This window comes from Opisthocomus hoazin, chromosome 19, assembly GCF_030867145.1.
Source record: "Opisthocomus hoazin isolate bOpiHoa1 chromosome 19, bOpiHoa1.hap1, whole genome shotgun sequence".
NCBI lineage: Eukaryota > Metazoa > Chordata > Aves > Opisthocomiformes > Opisthocomidae > Opisthocomus > Opisthocomus hoazin.
The window spans coordinates 5,182,999-5,203,295 of NC_134432.1; the positions used below are offsets into that span (position 1 = coordinate 5,182,999).

Consider the following 20,297-nt stretch of genomic DNA (forward strand, 5'->3'; position numbering starts at 1 on the left):
AGGGCCCGCTACGGAGTCATTGCGACGGTTACTAGGGCACTTTGTTTTCATCCAATCAAATGACGTTAGCTCATCCCTGAGGCCGACAGCCAATCACGCTCTGCATCAATCATTCAATTAAGCCAATCGGGAGTGTCCTGAGTGAGTAGGGCGGGCATTCGTCGGCACCGGTTGCCTACCAGTAAAATCAACAGACAGGCGGGAGGAGCAAATAGAAGCCAATGATTTGACTGACAGCGCTCCAGCCAACCAGATTTCCTTATTTGCAGAGCCTCGTTATGAGTAGCCGATAGGTGCTGCGGATGGCCGCCCAGGCGGGGAAAAGAAGGCTGCGCGCGCATTCCGCTGCTATATAAAGCTTGGCGGTTACCTCCCACCGTCAGAGTCGTTTGGGGGAAGAGTGGCTTTGGGTGGGAGTCAGCTGTGCCGCCGCCATCATGAGGGAGATCGTGCACCTGCAGGCTGGGCAGTGCGGAAACCAGATCGGGGCCAAGGTGCGGGCGGGGGGCAGGAGGCGGCGGCGGGAGGAGGGGTGAGGGCGCGCCCGGCCCCGGCCGCCCCCTGACGCGATTTTCTCCGGCAGTTCTGGGAGGTGATCAGCGACGAACACGGCATCGACCCGACCGGTACCTACCATGGCGACAGCGACCTGCAGCTGGAGCGCATTAACGTCTACTACAACGAGGCCACAGGTAGGGCCCGGCGCCCCGCCCGCTGCGGGCCGCCCCCGCCGCCGCGCTCACGGCCTCTCCCTCTCTTGCAGGTGGCAAGTACGTGCCCCGCGCCGTGCTGGTGGACCTGGAGCCCGGCACCATGGACTCGGTGCGCTCCGGGCCCTTCGGCCAGATATTCAGGCCGGACAACTTCGTGTTCGGTGAGTGCGCCGGGAGCGGGGGAGGGCCGCGCCGTGCAGCCGGTTCGGGGCGGGGTGGGGCGGGCAGGGACGCCGCGCTGCGGCCCCGGGGGGGGAGGGGGGGGGGGGGGGTTAATCCCGGCACGGCATACCGGGCGGTGCGTGGCGGCAGCTGCTGGGAGAGCGGGGCCGAGGAGGCGCGGGAGGCCGTTGCTCTTCCGATTCTCATCATCTCCTCCGTGCTATCGGGAGGAATTACATGGACGCTGTGTCATTGATGGTGAATGCTTTCCGCCTATCTGCCGAGCCGTTTCAGAAGCGCTTGTGCGAAACCGCGGCTCTGCGCTCGATCAAATGAAAGCGCTCGTGGGGTTTTGCTGTAGCCTGATGCTCCTAAGCTTTGCTTGCAAGCAATAAGCAGGAAGCAGTGACCGTAATCTAATACGAAAATGGCTCTCTTCCAGGTCAGAGCGGAGCAGGAAACAACTGGGCAAAGGGCCATTATACGGAAGGTGCTGAATTAGTTGATTCTGTGTTAGATGTTGTAAGAAAGGAGGCAGAAAGCTGTGATTGTCTCCAGGGCTTTCAGCTTACTCACTCTCTCGGTGGTGGGACAGGCTCTGGCATGGGTACCCTGCTCATCAGCAAAATTCGGGAAGAGTACCCAGACCGAATTATGAATACTTTCAGTGTTGTACCCTCCCCTAAAGTGTCAGATACTGTCGTAGAGCCCTACAATGCCACACTCTCGGTGCACCAGCTTGTGGAGAACACAGATGAAACATACTGTATTGATAACGAAGCCCTCTATGACATATGCTTCAGAACACTGAAGTTAACTACTCCGACGTACGGTGATCTGAACCATTTAGTGTCAGCAACCATGAGCGGTGTCACCACCTGCCTGCGGTTCCCAGGCCAGCTTAACGCTGACCTACGGAAGCTGGCAGTGAACATGGTTCCCTTCCCTCGTTTGCACTTCTTCATGCCTGGTTTTGCCCCACTGACGAGCCGTGGGAGCCAGCAGTACCGTGCTCTAACTGTGCCAGAGCTAACGCAGCAGATGTTTGATGCGAAGAACATGATGGCTGCCTGTGACCCACGTCACGGCCGCTATCTGACCGTAGCTGCTGTTTTTAGAGGCCGTATGTCAATGAAGGAGGTCGATGAGCAAATGCTGAATGTTCAGAACAAGAACAGCAGCTATTTTGTTGAATGGATTCCTAATAACGTTAAAACAGCGGTCTGTGACATTCCACCTCGTGGCCTGAAAATGTCTGCCACCTTCATTGGTAACAGCACGGCCATCCAGGAGCTGTTCAAACGCATTTCTGAGCAGTTCACTGCTATGTTCCGCCGAAAGGCTTTCCTGCACTGGTACACAGGCGAGGGCATGGACGAGATGGAGTTCACAGAGGCTGAGAGCAACATGAACGACCTGGTGTCTGAGTACCAGCAGTACCAGGACGCCACGGCTGAGGAGGAGGGCGAGTTTGAGGAGGAGGCTGAGGAGGAGGCAGAGTAAAAGCTATGCAGATGAACACCTGTAAATTTTGTTTAAAGCTGTATGAACTCTCATTCAAAACTTCTCTGTGTTGTGTTCCTCTTTCTGTCTCAAAGTCACTTCAGATGCTGTACAGGCACCATTAAAGCATTTTTCACAGTGCATGAGCTCGTCTCCTTTGTTCCTTTTGGTAAGCTTGTCGGCTGCTGTTTCCAAAAGTAAGCACATAGGTGTGTCGGAGGTCTGGAAAAGAGCAGTACAGACTCGGCGTGAGCCCTGCCGCCTTGCCCAGGAGAGCCAGGCTGCTCGCCCTGCCTGCTGAGGAGGTGGGTGCCTGGCACTGGGGGCAGTGGGTGCGGGCAGCAGGCCTGCCTGTGCTGGGGGAGCTGCCAAAAGCCTCTGCTCGGGCGGTGTGGTCAAGGGGGACGCGCTTCACACGGAGGGTGAAATTTGGTTCCAGGCTGGCTCTAAATTTAGGTACCGGCCTGTGGACTCCTGTTACAGGCATCGCTGTCCCGACCCCTCCGGAAGCGCAGGGGCAAGGGCTTGGGGGAGCTCGAGCCCCAAGCCAGCCGTGGCCTGGCACCCGAGTGTTGGGGACAGCTGTGACATGCGCCTGCGCTGGGGACACGGGCACTGAACAGCTCCTCTAGGCAGCCTTGCTGGAGTCGCTTGGGTTTTTAAATCACTAGAAGTTGTAAATCAATCGGGTGTTACTGCAGCCTCTCTGCTTTTAAGTGAGCTGAACCCCTGGTACCAAATCACGCTGTTTTATCTCCTGCAAACCCAGTACTGGCAAATTTTTACTCTGGAAACAGTTCAGTGTTACCCAAAGTGACCAAGCTGTCACTGAACAGCTGGACAGGAGACTGCAGGCTGCTTTCCTGCTGAAGAAATGCTGTTCAGCGTTCTTGATTATAACTGGTTCTCCTTAATTTTTTCTGTCTTAAAAATAAGTTTCTCCTTCCAGAGGCAAACTGGTTGGAGCAGCTAAAGCTGCACGGGCTGTGGTGGCTCTTGGGGCAGCGGCAGCCAGTGTGTCCACAGATCAAGTGGCCGGTTTCAAACTGACACTGGAGACAACAACAGAGTTTTAAAGCGAGGTAAAACTTTAAGCAATTGATTTTTGTCCTTGATTTTAGGGTGGGGTTTTTTTCCTCCCCGCTTTTCACAGCCCTGAAGCTGGTGTGTTCCCCAGCCCGCTGGGTGCCGAGAGCAGGTCAGCAGCATCCCCCCAGCACCCTTTTGGGCAGAGGTCCGTTGGTCCCCCTCCCCTGACAAGCTCGGGCTGCTCTCCCCGGCTCTGTGGGCTCGTGGGGAGAGGACAACGCGCCTGGGTGAGGAGGAACACCGGAGCCCCACTCAGCATCGCTCCGGGGGCTTGGGCTTGTGGGCTACAGCCAACCCCTCCCTGAGCACCCCAGCACAGAGAGGAAGCGGGCGCCTGCACAGTCAGGGCTTTGTCCTGAGACACCCCCCCCCGAGCTGCTGCGTGAGGGAAGGGGATGGGGGACTGTCACGCCCCGGGGACAGCAGCTGTGGCACTTGCCCTCTCCCCCGAAGCTGCAGCACGGCCAAAACGAACACGTTTCTCTTCGTCTCTGACTAGGCGGCCTGCCCGGCCTCACCTTTCTCCATCAGCGTGCGAGGCTTCCGCCCCTGCCCTCAGACCCTCCTTCAGGCTCCTGCTGCCAGGCTGGCTGCCGAACTTTGCTTTTCCAGGGTGGCTGTCCCCTGCCCCCAGTACCAGTCCTGCCGGGGCCACGTTCGCCGCTTCACCCTGCTCCCCTCTGGGCTCAGCAGACAATCTCAGCACCAGCTACTGCCTGACTCTGCCAGGATGGTTGTTTTCCTGCTCTTTGCTTTCACTTCTGCCACGTTTTATGTCTTCTACCATTTTATTCCTCTTTATATCACATTATATGCAAGCTAGGAGTTTGGCTCTTTCTGGTTTATCTCCATGATTCCCCACACCGTGTTACTGAGCCGTGGGCTCTTGACTTTGCTGTGGCCAAAGATACCAATACTAATTGCCAATTAGTTGAAATTTCAGCTTCATACCTTAATGCTCTGCGTGGGCAGAGCTTCCCCTTGACATCATACCCAAAACTGCTTTCTTCAGACCTCTTTTAAGCAACACCAGTATCTGACGAGGATCAGGCAGATGGTAAGAGGCAGCCACCACCTCCCTTAATGGCTGGTGGCATTTCACTGCTTTTTGTGTGCTTCCTCACCCCCTTTGTATCATCTACCTTTGGCTTTTCAGAACACAATCACTCCCCTGACGGAGAAGGCGTAACGCAGCGGAGTGTTGCTGAGCCTCCTCTGCTTTAGCCGAGGCTGGTGACTGGGGACTGGAGGAATGTCCCGCGCAAGCCCAGGCCGGCAGCGGGGCCGAAGGGCTCTGCTGCAGGGAGGCAGGGGATGGCACAGCCCCAGCTCCTCGGCACAGACTGGGGAAAAAAATCTGCTACCCATGTGGCACATTTCAGCAGTTGTTCACTACCACGACACTACAGCTAATAACAGCGCTGCTTAACGACAGTAATTAGTATTAGTGACTTTCATTTTCACTCAGCAGATAAACTTACTTGGTACGAAGCCTGTGTAGTAAGGTATCAGTCCAGTGCTGGTGTAAATTCTGTTGTCAGGCCAGTACGTTTGGGGAAATCTCTTGCCAACGCTGCAGTCTGGGTTTCTCTGCAGCAACTGGAAAACAAAGAAGCAACCAATCCAGCGACACAGCACAGCTTATTTTAACCCACGTTGTTGTTTCCCAAGCCATGCGCTTTGACTCCATATTAGAATATTTAAGCCAATGGACAGCAGTTCTCTTCCCAGGTCTGCTTTCTTCTCATGAGGGGGTACAGTATATCGTTCCCCGCTTTCCACTGTATTCATTTCCCGCCCGAGGGGTGTTGGCAGCACCCCGTACCCCGGGCACACCGAGCAGCTCCCGGCCCAGGCGCGGTTGGCAGGAGCCCTACAGACCAGACTGCATTCGTCACCCTTGGGCGTCACCGCGAGTCCCGCAGCCCTGGTGCCAGCAGTACCTGCCGGAGCTGGGCCCGTGCCTCGCCTGTGCCCGCACCAAGGCTCTGCACAGCTGCGCTGCGGTTTGGCCCCTGCAGCTGGTTTTGTGTTTCCACCGACAGCGCTCAGCCAGTAACTCCCTGGCGGGGAGGAGCAGGAAGGCTTAGGGAGCGTCAGGGGAGAGCGTAAAGCATCTGGGGCTGTGCCTGCCCGCCACGGTCGGACCCAGGCAAGGGGCTGTGCTGGAGGACATTGCAGGGCTGCAGCGGCAAAACCCCAAAAGGTGTCACTAACGCTAGTCCCCCTCCTCGGTGCACTCCCTGTGCCCTGCTCAGCCGCACAGGACCGGGCTGATGGAGCCCAGCACGCTGCCAGGCCACTGAACCCTTTTGGGACAGGCGACGGGGTGACCGCTGCAACGCCTCCCGCGCAGCGCTGAACCGAGAGGATTGCATTATTGTGCCCGACGCAGACAGGGAGCAGTGATCCATGGCACACCCCAGTACGTAACCTGGGGCAACAGAGATTTAGGGCAGAAGATTAGAGGCTTGAAGTCAGAAGCCATCTTAGATAGAAATGTGGTGTGATTTTTGCTTTTCTTCAGTGCCTGATGCGCTGCAGCTAACCTCCGCGAGCCCGGATCCTGTCGAATCCTGCGATGGAAAAATGCCTCCCTCGCTGATTTACTGTATGGCAGACGTTGCTTAAATAATCAGGGCAGAAGGGCTTTGCAAACAGCACATTTAGTGTTGATAATGCCTGGGGTTTTTTGTTGTGTTTGCTTCATTTCAATTCCTATTAACAGCAGAGGAACAGGAGAAGGAAGCCAGCACAGGGAAACCCATTTCAGCAGCAGCATCAGGCTGCCATGAGCACCGTCAGCTCTGCTGCTCTCCCCGCTGAGTCATTTCTTCCCAGCCGAGTTTCTCTGAGCTGGGGATCCTGGGTCCTGGATTTCCTCTGCATCAGACCCATACGCTCTGGGACGAAGGCACTGCCGTGAATTCCAGCCACCAGAAAGGGCTGGAAATGGTGGGACCCGCTTTCCCCGAGCTGATCGGCCCACACCAGCGGGGACCAGCGAGACAGCGGCATCCCAGGGACCTCGCTCCATCCTGGCAGTGGGAAGAAAGCTGCAGCGGTGGATGCAAACTGTTAACTGCTGTGGGAGGGATCTCGTCTTCCCCTGTAGGAGGATTATACGGCATTAATGGGGGGGGACCTTACAAGCAAGGGAACAAAATATTCTTTTCAGTAGGGATATTTCTGCATCCTTCCCAAAAGGAGGAGAAAGACGACCCAGATCCCTTCAAGACAAATTATGTTAGTAAAGGAAAAAGCCTTACAATGAATTAAAAGGGAGAAATATCCATCCGAGCAGCCCAGGAAGCCATCCAGGTAGAGAAGAGATACTGCGCAAAGGAAGCACAGATAGTTGCATCCTGCATTTCTGCACTCAGAGCAACATTTTTAATAGCCACCCTTGAACTAGCCCTCAACAGATTTGCTTAATCCTTTTATGAACTCATTTGTCCTCCCTTAATGTCCCAAGGAAACAAGTTGCAGAACGTAATTGCTCATGATTTTTTCAACACGTTACCTAATAGCATTTCCTTTTGCTTGTACTTACAACCCCAGTGCTGATACTACTGCAAAGGAGACCACTGTTGGTGTTGCAGATGAATCGATACCAACATTACAGTCTTGTAATTACAGGTTTGTGGATATAATCCACCTGATATCAGTCAAATTTGTTCATGGCTTCCTTCACGCTCTGGATGTAGCTCACGCCATTAACGCAGGCGAGGTGGGGATGAATCCAGCGTACCCTTTGGATGAAGACAAGAGAGAACATGCACGTCATAGAAAGCTCAACAGTATGGAAGTGGAAGAGGCTGGGATAAACGTAAAACCTTGGCAGAGTACAGCAAGGAAAAATTCATCCATTTAAATTGTAAAATTAAGTCTTACATGTGAAGTATCTTTTCTGAAAGAATGTCTTCTATGATTCCCAAGGAAAACTCCATGGGTTGAACAGATCTTTGCTGGTCTCCACGAGGTACGGAAGAAACATTTCATTTTTCTTACAGACTTTTCTTTAAGCCATCAGCTCTGTCATGTTCTTTCCCAGTTTAATACAGTTTCAGAGGCTAACAACTGGGTGTCCAACCTTTCTTTCTCATTTGTCCTGTCCATCTGACAAATTTTCACCAATTATAAGACAGAAAAATATGCGAAGTCTAAAAATACACAAAGCAAAGACAGGTACAGCCTAAAAGAAGCCAGATCTCCCTGTTTCTAAAGGGATGCTTTGGAGAAAGAGACATTTGTCTTCTGCATCCTAAAGCTTCAGTGCTCTTTCACTCCATCTGAAATGTCCGGACGTGCAGCCCCTGTATTTGCTGTGGTCCGCCGCAGAGCGAAGTGTCCCTCCCGCTGGCAGCGTACCCTTTGGGGTGAGTTCTGTGCATTGCCCTTTTCTAATCGTCCTGCTTGCAGAGGAATGCTCCTCAGCGCAAGTGGAGGAGGTACAGAGTAACTCCTTGTAAGCCAGAGTTCTCTGCGTTTATGATGGTGCACTATACCACTGTTTGACGATTGACAAAAGCGTCTTATTTCCAGGAGAGAAATAACGGCCTCAAAGGTAACAGATACTCCTCAGGCTGCTGGAGGTGGTGCAAAGCCCACGACCCATCTCTCCTCAGTTTCTGGAGCATTTTCTAGCCTGGCCCCATAGCTGTAGGGATCTGAGGTGGCTCCCGCATCCCTTCCGCCTGCCCATGGGCACGTGTCCCTCAGCGCGAGATCCCCGGGGCTGACAGCATCCTAGAGAAACCCCCTTGCCTGGAGAGGAGCAGGGGCATTTTCCATCCCAAAGCGTTCAAGCGAGCTGGAATGACTGGCCAATGTCTCTGAGCTTTCCCCGGGGAAGAGGGATGACACAGTTTCTTCCGAGGTGGACTTGTGCTGGACATGACCTCCCTCTCTTTTACCTGAAATGACTTTCTGTTGGATCACTGTGGCACATCCAGTTGTGGTAACTGATTATCTTGCTCCACACCCACAGTTTCAGCCACTCCTGGCAGTGTTACGCCTTCAAATTTCACAGGCTCGAAATAAAAGGAGAAATAAAGTAAACACCAGTAAAACTCACTTCTTCCTCTGGCTACATTGCTTAAATCACCGCCAGAACCTGTGACTGGCAGCTACCATTTCCATTTCTCCCCAGCTTTACACTAAGAGCTACTCCAGGAATTTCTGGTAAGGTCACATTACTAGATGAGCTCTCTGTACGCAGAGGTTTTGCAAAATCCTTGGGGAGAACACGGGGACCTTTGGGTGCTGAGCTGCTGCGTAAATCTGTTTCTCAGAGCAAGGAGCAGGAATGCCCCTTCTTGGGATTTACATCCAAGGCAGCTTTTGACTCGATACGTCAAATCTCTAATCTCTGCCTCCGGAGGATTTGCAGAGCCCCGACCAGCTGGAACGTGGCAAACGCTGTCTCTGGCTCCGGCAAAAACCCGGGGCTCAAACACTCTGGCCCCGAGCGATGCCAGCGGTGCTGTGCAGAGCAGCACCCAGCAAGGCAGGCAGATCCTGGTGCCTGTGTTTCTACGAGGGATAATTGCATTTTCAACTAGATGGAGGGATATTCAGGGGAGCGGTGGGAGCAGCTACGGGGTCAGAAACCCAGCGTGCATCCAGGGGCACCAGCAGCACTTGGGTTTCGGGAGGAGGAGGGGGGCGGCGGCAAGGCTCCCCGCTCACCCGAAGGAAACGCAAGCCCGGCTGCATAGCACAGTGCAACGCAAGATTAATAACGGGGATTTGGAGCTAAAACAACGAAATGAGAAGTTAAAGCTTTTTGATTCAGAAGAGTAATCAATCATTGCAACAGTTTCCTGCAGATGTGGTGGATTTGCTGCTTCTAGAAATGTTTCTGAGTGTTTGATATTTCTCTGCAAGACACTCTAAACATTGTCCCTGCCATCCACAGCCATATGAAATTCCCTCTCCCCCACCATGGACCAGGGAGAGCCCTTCCATGCCCACCAGCTCCCGACCCCCCGGCAGCATTCCTCCCTGCGTGTCATTTCCACCCAGAACCACTCACTGGTTTGCTCCCTGCCAGGGCACCGCCGAGCCGGCCGGGTCCACGGCTTTCTCCCTGTCCGCAGGCTGGGCTCAGCTCAGGCAATTGCCACTCTCACCCCTCAGAGACGGGACGGCTGGAGACCCTCCATGGGTACCGCCGAGGCAGTCGTGTGCTTGGGATGAACTCGCCAGAGTGCTGTCAGGGCTTTCCCCAGGGAAGAGGGATGACACGGTTTCTTCCGAGGTGGACTTGTGCTGGACATGACCTCCCTCTCTTTTACCTGAAATGACTTTCTGTTGGATCACTGTGGCACATCCAGTTGTGGTAACTGATTATCTGTGGTAACTGATGATGTCCATCATCATCATCTCTTCCTCTGCCGGCCCCAGCCTCGGCGAGGGAGGTTTTGGCTCAAAGGCTGGGTTGGCAAAGCCTGCTGCGGCCCCGGCTTTCTCACAGGGGAAGTACCCTGCGGGACAGACACCAAGTTAAGGGAAAGGAGTGGCCAAAGGAGGATGAGGGATCCCCATCTCGCTGGACCTTGGCCCCTCCGGAGTGAAGGAAAGGAGCCTGGAGGTCAACAGCATCCCACAGGCCGCGAGTGCCACCAGCCCCATGCGATAAACCGGCCTGCACAGAAAAAACACACAAATATAACTTCAATAACTTAAATTTTATCCTAAGTGATGCCGAAACTGTAAAATATCACCCGCCAAGCTACGAAGATTAAGGGGAAAGCCCCCACCCCTCTTCTACACACAGCGGCGTCAGCACATCCCAGGCACGGACCTCCCCGGTGCCCACACGGGATGCGCGCGCTGGCTGCGATGCTGCTCATGGAGAAAGGATCTGCTGCTGAGAGAAAACACCTCTTGCAGCCAGCGCGTGCTAAATGCCTCCGCCATGAGCTCGGGATGGAGCCCTGCAGCCGGAGACTCCGCAGGGACAGCCACGCTTGGCAACTTTCGTCTGACCTTCCCTTACAGCTCTGCCGTGGGACGGCTGCCCCGGCCCCGCGTGGCACCTCCAGCCCGGGTCCCTCCTCGTGCTCCGCGCCAGGGGTGAAGGCCGCTTCTCCCTCCTCGGTGGTTACGGAGGATGGTGGTTCTTACGCCCCGCAACAGCCTTTTCCTTATTGGAAAACTGTTTCTACGTCAGTCTTGTCTTCGTAAACAAACCAAATTCCTTCCATTTTTCTTCTCGTAGGTCATTTTTTTCCAGCCCTCCGACCTCCTTGTGCTTCAGAGCCCTCTGCATGGCAGCGCAAAGCCCCATGGACGAGACACCATCTCCCCACAAAGGCTTCATCTGCAGAAAGTCCCAGGGAAGCACTGCCTGTCCCGGCTCCAACAGCACGGAGAAAGGTTTACCCCTTGCTGCAAGCGTATAAAGCTTCTCACGAGCATTCAGATTTGTCATCTGCTTATAATGGTATCATAAAGTCTACACACTGTACATAACTCAATACAGTTATACAGAGTGGATATACTTTATAATTTTGTTGCTAGCCGGGACAGCAGTTGATAAAGACAAATACTTGATGAAAGTGATTTTTTTCAATCCAGTGTGAAAATTTTAAAGCAGGTTTGTCTTAATATTTCCTCCATTCTTAATGAAAACATTGCATCTACTCTTTTCTTTTTACCCTGCAAACCAAAGCAAAAGGAAAAATGAAGTTGTTTTGTACTCGAGAATCCAGATGAGCTCTTTTTTATTACCCTGGGTTTTGCACACTTACTGATTCAGAAAGGCTGCGAGGAAGGCACTGAATTAAAAGCCAGGAGAGCACTGTGCGTTTGATTTGAGTAAATATCCCTGTAGTTTCAGCCCAGGTTCCCGGAGAGTGGGTGCCTGCACGCTTGGCCTGTGCCATAACCCCCCCCAATGCCAATGCGGCCATCCCCGGAGATCCAGCACAACCCCGGCTGATATCCCCGACCAACAGAGCCCGACCTCCCTGCCAGCAGAAACACAACACGGGATTCAACTGACCAAACCAGAGGTACACTTGGTGACCGTCAACAAGGCGCTCTCAGAAACAGACCTCGAGAAACAGTCTCCACACTGAGATCGCTAAAGGCAACCACACAGCTCCAACGCTGCCGTGAGCTCTTTGATCTCCATCAGGTGAAACGCCCAGAGGGATGTCAGGAAGTTCGCAGTGAAGGGTTTAAGGGATCGCTCGCTGACAGCTCGACAGCAGGAGCTGTCCGTGAAGAGTTACCAGCACAGCAAGGTGCTCCCTGTGGCCGCCAGCTTCGGCATTTCACCAACGAGCAGCAAACGGGAGTTCCCAGCTGCAAACATTGGTGGGTGACATAAAGGTTGGTGAGGAGAGAACGAGGACAGGATGATGAGAGAGCGAGAGAGAGCAACTAGGTCAACTGGTTGGTCGGGTCCATCCAAACTACATTTTAGTCCAAGGAAATGCAAATTTAAATGTCCAGGAATGAAGCCTGTAACCACCACCTGCATCGTGGAGACCTGGATCCTGCAAAACCCGGCTAGGCAGAACAGAAATGCCAGAAGTTTGCAGGAAGCTGCCCAGCAGAGATTCCCAGTGTGAAACGGGAAAGCATCACTTTGGTGTGGCCATCCCCAGGGAAAGGAAGACCCAGATCCCACTCGGACACGTAACCCCTGTGTTCAGCCGGGAGAGGACTCGCTCCCACCGAACAGGGTGTCCACAACAGCTACGGCTTCGACACGTGATATCGTACATGGCAGATGTGTGTCCGAAGGATGGCACGTTCCCGAGAGGGGCTGGTACGGGATGATGGCAGCTGCTGCTGCAGCCCGGTTTGGGTCTGCTCTGCAGGGAACAGGGCTTTGCCCAGAAGGGCTGGGACTTGGTAGGAGGCTCCTGCGAATTTCCAGTGTTGGAAATCTACATGAGCACGCCTCAGTGTGCGATGGAGGAGGTGGGGCTGGTTAGCAGAAGCGGGGAAGCTGGGAATGGCACACGAGCCCTTCTACTGAGCTGAGGCAGGAGCAGCAAGATGCAAAATGGAGGGCAAGGTGCGAGTAGAGCTCTGAGCCAAGCAGGTCAGCCGGGATGGGACCAGGGGTGGCAGAGCTGCCGTCCACCAGGGAGATGGATTTCAGCCTGTGGAATTCTGCTGGGTTCGGCTGGGACAGAGTTCATTTTCTTCATAGTAGCGTGTCTGGGGCTCTGTTCTGGATTTGTGCTGAAAGCCATTGATAACACAGGGATGTTTTCGTTACTGCTGAGCAGCGCTCACAAGGAGCCAAGGCCTCTCCTGCTCCTCACCCACCAGTCTGGGGGTGCACAAGAGGTTGGGAGGGGACACAGCCAGGACAGCCAGCCCCAACTGACCAAAGGGACATTCCACGCCGTATGGCATCGCACTCAGAAAGAAAAATGGGGGGGAAGGAGGGGAGCAGGGGCACTGCTCACGGAGTGGGTGGGCATCGGTCAGTTGGTGGTAGCAACTGCTTTAATTTGCATCACTTGTCTTTCTTGGGTTTTATTCCTTTCCTTGTTATTTTCCATTTCATTACAATATTAATACTGTTATTTATTTGATTTATTAAACTGTCTTTATCTCCCCCCCATCCATCTTGGGGGGACTGAGTGAGCAGCTGTGTGGTGCTTAGTTGCCAGCTCAGGTTAAACCACGACAAGACTATGGAGGAACTGGGGAGTGAGTTCATAACATGCCATAAAACCTTTATCTTCATCTAACTGAAGATAACCTGGAAATTAAAATTCTCCAGACACCAGTGTGAGAAGCCCTGTGCTCATCAGCTAAGGCCGAGTGTTCCAACTCCCCCCTGGTGCTCCTACACCAGAGCCATGGTGAAAAATACCCCACTGCACCCCAGGAGCAAGGGCAGGCACAGCCCCCCTCCCGTGATCGACCCTGTGCTCGTTAGCGGAGCCCATTCTGGCACAGGGACGAAATCTGGGGTCTGCTCACCTGGACGCCCTGGGAGATAACCCTGAACACCATGCTTAGTCCTGCTGAAGTCCTCAACAAACTTCTGTCAGTGCAGTGGTGCCAGCAAGGGCTGAGGTCTCTTCGGAACGGCCAGGTCCGTCAGCAGCTGGTACGTGGTTTTGCCAAAGGTCTCTCCAAACTGGTACTTGTACTGGGGGACAAAGCCCTTGTAGCTGAGGAGGAAACCAAGAAAGAGCAGCCGCTGTGAGGGCAACGGAATCATAATCATATGTTGGAAAAGACCTCTAAGATCACCGAGTCCAACCATCCACCCAACACAGAATCACAGAATGGTAGGGGTTAGAAGGGACCTCTGTGGGTCACCCAGTCTAACCCCCTGCCCAAGCAGGGTCACCCAGAGCAGGCTGCACAGGACCTTGTCCAGGCGGGTCTTGAATATCTCCAGAGAAGGAGAATCCACCACCTCCCTGGGCAGCCTGTTCCAGTGCTCTGTCACCCTCAGAGGGAAGAAGTTCTTCCTCATGTTCAGACGGAACTTCCTGTGGCTCAGTTTGTGCCCATTGCCCCTTGTCCTGTCGCTGGGCACCCCTGAAAAGAGCTTGGCCCCATCCTCCTGACACCCACCCTGCAGATATTTGTAAGCATTTATAAGGTCCCCTCGCAGCCTTCTCTTCTCCAGGCTGAACAAGCCCAGCTCCCTCAGCCTCTCCTCGTAGGGGAGATGTTCCAGTCCCCTCATCATCCTCGTAGCCCTCCGCTGGACTCTCTCCAGTAGCTCCTCATCTTTCTGGAACTGGGGAGCCCAGAACTGGACACAGTACTCTAGATGAGGCATCACCAGGGCAGTGTAGAGGGGAAGGAGAACCTCCCTCGTCCTGCTGGCCACACTCTTCTTGATGCACCCCAGGATCCCATTGGCTTTCTTGGCAGCCAGGGCACACTGCTGGCTCATGGTTAACCTGTCGTCCACCAGGACGCCCAGGTCCCTCTCCACAGAGCTGCTCTCCAGCAGGTCCACCCCAAGCCTGTACTGGTGCCTGGGGTTGTTCCTCCCCAGGTGCAGGACCCTGCATTTGCCTTTGTTGAACCTCATCAGATTCCTCTCTGCCCAAATTTCCAGCCTATCCAGGTCACGCTGAATGGCAGCACAGCCTTCCGGTGTGTCTACCACACCTCCCAGTTTGGTGTCATCAGCAAACTTGCTGAGGGTACACTCTAACTCTTCATCCAGGTCGTTGATGAAGAAGTTAAACAAGACTGGGCCCAGTACTGACCCCTGAGGGACACCACCAGTTACCAGCCTCCAACTAGACTCAGCGCCACTGATGACAACCCTCTGAGTTCTGCCACTCAGCCAGTTCTCAATCCACTTCACCGACCACTCATCCAGCCCACACTTCCTCAGCTTCCCTAGGAGGATATCATGGGAGACTGTGTCGAAAGCCTTGCTGAAGTCGAGGTAGACAACATCCGCGGCTCTCCCTTCGTCTACCCAGCCAGTCATGTCATCGTAGAAAGCTATTAGATTGGTCAGGCATGATTTCCCCTTGGTGAATCCATGCTGACTACTCCTGATAACCTTCTTTTCTTCCACTTGCTTGATGATGGCCTCCAGGATAAGCTGCTCCATCACCTTTCCCGGGATGGAGGTGAGGCTGACCGGCCTGTAGTTCCCTGGGTCCTCCTTCTTGCCCTTTTTGAAGATTGGAGTAACATTGGCCTTTCTCCAGTCCTCGGGCACCTCTCCTGTCCTCCAGGACCTCTCAAAGATGATGGAGAGTGGCTCAGCAATGACATCCGCCAGCTCTCTCAGCACTCGTGGGTGCATTCCATCGGGGCCCATGGATTTGTGGACGTCCAGCATTTCTACTAAACCACATCCTGAAGTGCCACATCCACACGTTTTTTGAACCCCTCCAGGGATGGGAACTCCCCCACTGCCCTGGGCAGCCTGGTCCAACACTTGACCACACTCTCAGTAAAGAAATTCTTCCTAATATCCAATCTAAACCTCCCCTGACGCAACTTGAGGCCATGGCCTCTCGTCCTGTCGCTGGTTACTTGGGAGAAGAGACCAATCCCCCCCTCACTACCCCCCCTCCTGTCAGGGAGCTGTAGAGAGCGAGAAGGTCTCCCCTCAGCCTCCTCTCCTCCACACTGAACAGCCCCAGCTCCCTCAGCCGCTCCCCATCAGACTTGTTCTCCAGACCCCTCCCCAGCCTCGCTGTCCTTCTCTGGACACGCTCCAGCCCCTCCATGTCCTGCTTGGAGTGAGGAGCCCAACACTGCACACAGCACTCGAGGTGCGGCCTCACCAGTGCCGAGTCCAGGGGCACCATCCCCTCCCTGCTCAGTGGGTGGGAAGGCACCCACCGGTAGGATAACCTGCTTTGGAGCTTTCGGAAGGGCCACAGCCAGCAGCACCCACGCCTTGGAGCACGCGAGCCCAGGGAAGGCGACTGCATCTGCCAGCGGGAACACGTTGTTCCGCCGGAGCAGCAGCACGAGGGGAGCACCAAGATGCCCACGGTTACGCACAAAGCCAGGCAGCGTGTCTGTGGGGGTGCACACGCGCGGCTGGACACGTGAGCACGGCTCACGGGTTCGTGGGCGTGTACAGGCACAGGCTCGTGTCTCCGTTCGCGGAGGAACATGGGATGAGGTCCGGGAGCGCGGCCGAAGCAGCGCCTGCGGATGGGAAAGCTTATGGTGGGAGCACAGCGTGGGCTCCGGGTGCTTTGACAGCACTGATGTCAACATCCTCCCCATTAAAATATTATTATTTGCAGTTAAACATGCCTCAGTTTTAAATTTTGCAATCATCCTCTCTGTTAAAAACCAGAGTGGATTACTGGGAATTTCCCAGCACCCCTTGTTCAACACTGACACTCAAAAACCAGAAAAATGGCTTGCTTGCACCCACCACACCGGGACGGGGCTCACGACCCCAGCCCGGCCTCGCACTGCACGGAGGAGGCCGGGGCGCGGGCAGGCGGCGGCTCAGCCCCGGTAACCGACAGCGCTCGATTTCTGGGGACCCTTCTGCGGGGTGCACAGCCACGCACGGCTTCTCCCCTCCCCGGGACGGGCAGTTTGGCTTTTTGGTGGCTCAGGGTAGGGCGGGTGCTGGAGCTCTGCCTCCGCTCCCCCATCCACCAGTACGGATCAGAAACCTCAGCTGTTCCCAGCGTCAGCGTTCCTACCGGTGATGTTCTTCCACCGCTGAAGGAGAAAGGCAGAGCTGCCCGTTGCAATGTACAGACACAAATCCTCAATCAATGATCCCCGCCACGTATCTGGGGGTAAAGGCGGACGATGCACGAGGATCAGAAGATGATGAGCGAGTACTTTCCCTTCCAAATACTTCCAGCAACAGCGAGCAGCGCTGCGCGTTTAGGCTTGGCCGGTTTTCCCACTCTGCGAGCAGGATCCCTCGGCAGCAGATGCCGGAGCTGCCCGGCCCCACAGGTTTGCAGTGGGCCCTGCGACACAGGGAAGCTACTCCGGGACAATAAAGCTGAGCAGAAGCACCAGTGACCCCAGCCTGAATAATTGCAGGATGGCCAGAGGGATGCTGCTCATGAACACGCTAATGGTAGGGCTGAGAAAGGATTCAATCCATAAGCAATTAAAAGCGAGGCAATCTGAGGAGCTCGGGCGAGTCAGCCTGGGTTTATGGCGAAGGGTGAATTATAAGTGCTGCTGGTAAAAGCCGCGGCGCTCGGGGAGGAGATCGGCCTCAGCAGGGCTGTTTGTCCTTCTCCTGCTTGACATTTTGACCAAGGAACCAGAGCGCTCCCCGTTCCTGTAGCTCACGCTGAGCCATGGCCGCCGCTGAGCTCGAACCTCGTTGGCGAGCGGCGGGTAACCTGCTTTCCCGGGGCTGAGCCCCGTTTCACTTTTCTCTTACTCAGCCGTATCTCTTTGATCGCCACTCCTCAGACCGCATCACCTGAACCTGCTCAGCCTTCCCCATGGCCAGGGAAAAGCCTTGGCCCTGGGCCCACCCTGGCCTGGCTCCGCGCCCTCCCCAGCTCCACAGAGCCGGGACAGGGCGGGCAGGGCTGTGCCCGGTGCCTGGGATTCACGGATTTACCCCTTCTCTGTGCACCAAGTCTTTCCCAACCCGCCCCACGCGTTGGGTTTGGCTTCCCAACGCTTGCAAGCGCTGCGGTGGCATTTTCAAAGCCCTGGCTGTGACCACTGCCTGACCTGAGGGACAGCCACCTATTCTGCTGCCCTCGTGTCTGCAGGCCCCCCAGCACACGGGGTACAGCACACGGACAGCCGGTGAGATGCTGCAACGCGGCCTCTTCCTCCTCCTCCCATGGCAGCCCAGCTCGGGGGCACCGTCCGCCGGCAGCAGCGCCCAGGCTCTGCCGATGGCCTTGGGGCAGCTCCCCCTGTGCTCAGCCACCCAAAGCAGCCGCCTCGCTGCCCGCGGGCTGCCCCTGGGGCTCAGGGAGATGCTCCGAGCCTGCACAGAGCTTGGTTCCTCCTCCTCCTGCCCTCAGCGGCCGAAGCAGCAGCCCGGAGAGGAGCAGGCCCAGCTGCCGTGTCCGTGTTGGGGCTTGACGCTGCTTCTTCAGGCCCGTCTGCAGGCAGGGGGGAGCAAGGGAAGGTCTGGAGGCTTCTGGAGGTGCCAGCCCGGCCGCAGCTCCCTCCTTGCTCGTTACTTGTCTTTCCCAAGCTGCCGTCAGCTGGCAGCTTTGACAGGGTGACAACGCGCACAGAGCAACCCGTCACATCATTCAGACAACGGCAGCAACGCAAAAACGTACTAAAACCCCCCAACCACAGAGCTTACGTAAGTTTGGAAGAGACGGAGAGCAGGAACGGAAAAATCCTGCGCGTCGCTGTAATGGGAAGGACCAGTCCGCTCGTCACCGCCGGAGCATCGTTAAGGAAGGAAACGCGCTCTGGCCGCTACCCAGGGCTTGGGCTCTGCCTCCTGCCCGTACTTGCGGCCATGCGGGACGCGAGGTTTGCGGCCTGAGCTGTCGGCAGCCCCGGGAGCTCGTCCTGACGCCCCTTGGAGCCAGCCGCAGCCGGGGCTCAGCCGGGCCACCCCGCACCACCAGCAGCCCCTCTTCCCGGGGTGGCCGGCCCATCCCACCCGTTCACACACGTCCTGACCACGTCTCCCAGCACGGGGCACCAGGGCACCCCACGCACCACCTCTCTGCTTCACCACGAAGCCTCACTTGGCTTCTGCCCTGCGTGTCTTACCTTTTAACCAAGAACCCATTACCTCTTACCCATCACAGCTTGGTTTCTTCTTTCCAAGCCTTTAGAGGAGGATGTTGCAAAAAGCTCTTAAAAAAACCCTTATGTATCACCTAGATCACCAGCACCCAGAGTCAGGGACTCCTTCAGAGGGCTCGGGTCCGGCAGCAGGACTGTGCTCCAACCCATTTGACCAGAGCGTATCATGTCTACGCAAATATTTATTCAAAAGAAGATCTTCCAACATCCTTGATGCAAAAGCTACGACAGTTTGGAAGCCGAACCTGCATAGCAGCCCTGGTAACATTTGGCACCGTAAAACAAATGAAAAAAAGGGGGAAAAAAAGAACAATTTTGACTTTACCTTCCATGCGCTACAGCATGGTCTTTACTTACACCCTGTTCTAAGGTGGTGCTTCTTATCCTGGAGCCCTGCCTGCTTCAGAGCACTGTTACGTGGAATATTTAATAGTGTCTTTAAAAAACCCCCAAAATATCATGAGTCATAAATACTACATGATCCCAGCCCGAGCTATTTGCATTGGAAACGAGCAGACATGTCGGATGAACTCCAGAACTTACCCGGGGATACGGCAGGGATTGGGAGGGAAGAGGCTGTTTTGCTCTGGGGCTGCCACGGCAATGCGGCCACTCTCGGGGCGGCGGGGGAGGAAGGAGGTGCCGTGATGCGGTCGCCCAGGAAACCTCCGATGCTGGTACCTGACAGCGCTTCCAGCTGCAGTGCGCAGCTGCTCAGGTTTTTCTGGATGCAGGGTTTTTTTTTCCCCCCCCCCACCTGCAAATTTTGGACAAGCACAGAGATTTTACAGCATTTGTCAGATTTCCTGCAGGCTCGTAGCCCTTGGAACAGCAGGGGTAAATGTTCCCCGTAAGCAGCCCCAGCACAAAGAGCTCCCCAGCTCGGCAGGGCCTGGCTGCGCGTGGCCCGGTCACTGGCATGGCCAGGCCAGCGCTGTCTGCACACCCAGCCCCACACACCCCCACGGCAGAGGCTGGGGCACTCCTCGCGCTGCGGTGGAAGTCTCAGCCCTGCTCTCCCTGCTCCCATCGCCCTCCCGGTCGGGCTGTTGGAGGATGCAACCCTTCCCTGCCTTGCTTCACGTGGGATAGAGGCTGCTCCCGTTCCCAACACCGTATGGTAACATCGTCCTGTGTGCGGTGGGTTTCCCCAGGCCCAGGACACCAGTACTCTGTTACCGAACAGCCACGATGGCCAGTATGGCCCCAAGTCAAAGACCACCACGCCTGTTGGCACCAGCATCGTTTCCACCAACTACAATACCAGCAGCAAGTCGGTTCACTGCCAAAGTCCCTCGATGGCCTTAGAGACCTTGGCCATGTGGCTGGCAGAATCATTTGAAGGTTTCAGAGCTACTCACCAGAAATCATACAGTGTTCGAGGGTCGTTCTCCTCTGTTTAGGTGCCAATGCTCCACCCAAAGTTGTATTTGAGGAGATAAAAATGCTGCTTTGACTCTTGCCCTTGGTGCCTGAACACTTTGAGAGATCTGGAATTTCCAGCCTTTATGAAAGCATCTGAGTTTGCCCAAACACCTGAGTTCCAACCAGGGCAGACCTCTCCAGCAACCCCAGTCTGCAGGTGGATGGGTCTGCGAGGGGTATGACGGCCCTTCTCAGGGG

The 20,297-nt window shown here is 55.2% G+C and overlaps 2 protein-coding genes across 2 annotated transcripts; one reads left to right on the forward strand and one right to left on the reverse strand.

The window, feature by feature from the left end:
• Positions 1-392: 392 nt before the first annotated feature.
• On the forward strand, positions 393-2,519 carry TUBB4B (tubulin beta 4B class IVb). Its single transcript, XM_075439585.1, has 4 exons — positions 393-494; positions 584-692; positions 764-874; positions 1,318-2,519. The coding sequence occupies exons 1-4, from the start codon at positions 438-440 to the stop codon at positions 2,376-2,378; spliced, it is 1,338 nt and encodes a 445-aa protein (XP_075295700.1). The 5' UTR covers positions 393-437; the 3' UTR covers positions 2,379-2,519.
• CIMIP2A (ciliary microtubule inner protein 2A) lies at positions 2,512-19,917 on the reverse strand. The gene is given in 12 exon segments (XM_075439840.1): positions 2,512-2,600; positions 4,949-5,066; positions 7,126-7,205; positions 7,208-7,219; positions 8,384-8,410; positions 8,413-8,500; positions 9,505-9,681; positions 9,777-9,790; positions 9,833-9,955; positions 13,428-13,621; positions 19,218-19,431; positions 19,854-19,917. Coding segments are annotated over 12 exon segments (1,200 nt in total).
• Between the last annotated feature and the right edge of the window lie 380 nt (positions 19,918-20,297).

What these genes read in the sequence shown, in the direction of transcription:
- TUBB4B (XM_075439585.1), top strand. Translation starts at nt 438, where the DNA reads ATGAGGGAGATCGTGCACCTGCAGGCTGGGCAGTGCGGAAACCAGATC. An exon ending in GAAACCAGATCGGGGCCAAG is followed by an intron (nt 495 to 583) that starts GTGCGGGCGGGG and finishes TTTCTCCGGCAG; the next exon opens with TTCTGGGAGGTGATCAGCGA. An exon ending in GCCGGACAACTTCGTGTTCG is followed by an intron (nt 875 to 1,317) that starts GTGAGTGCGCCG and finishes GCTCTCTTCCAG; the next exon opens with GTCAGAGCGGAGCAGGAAAC.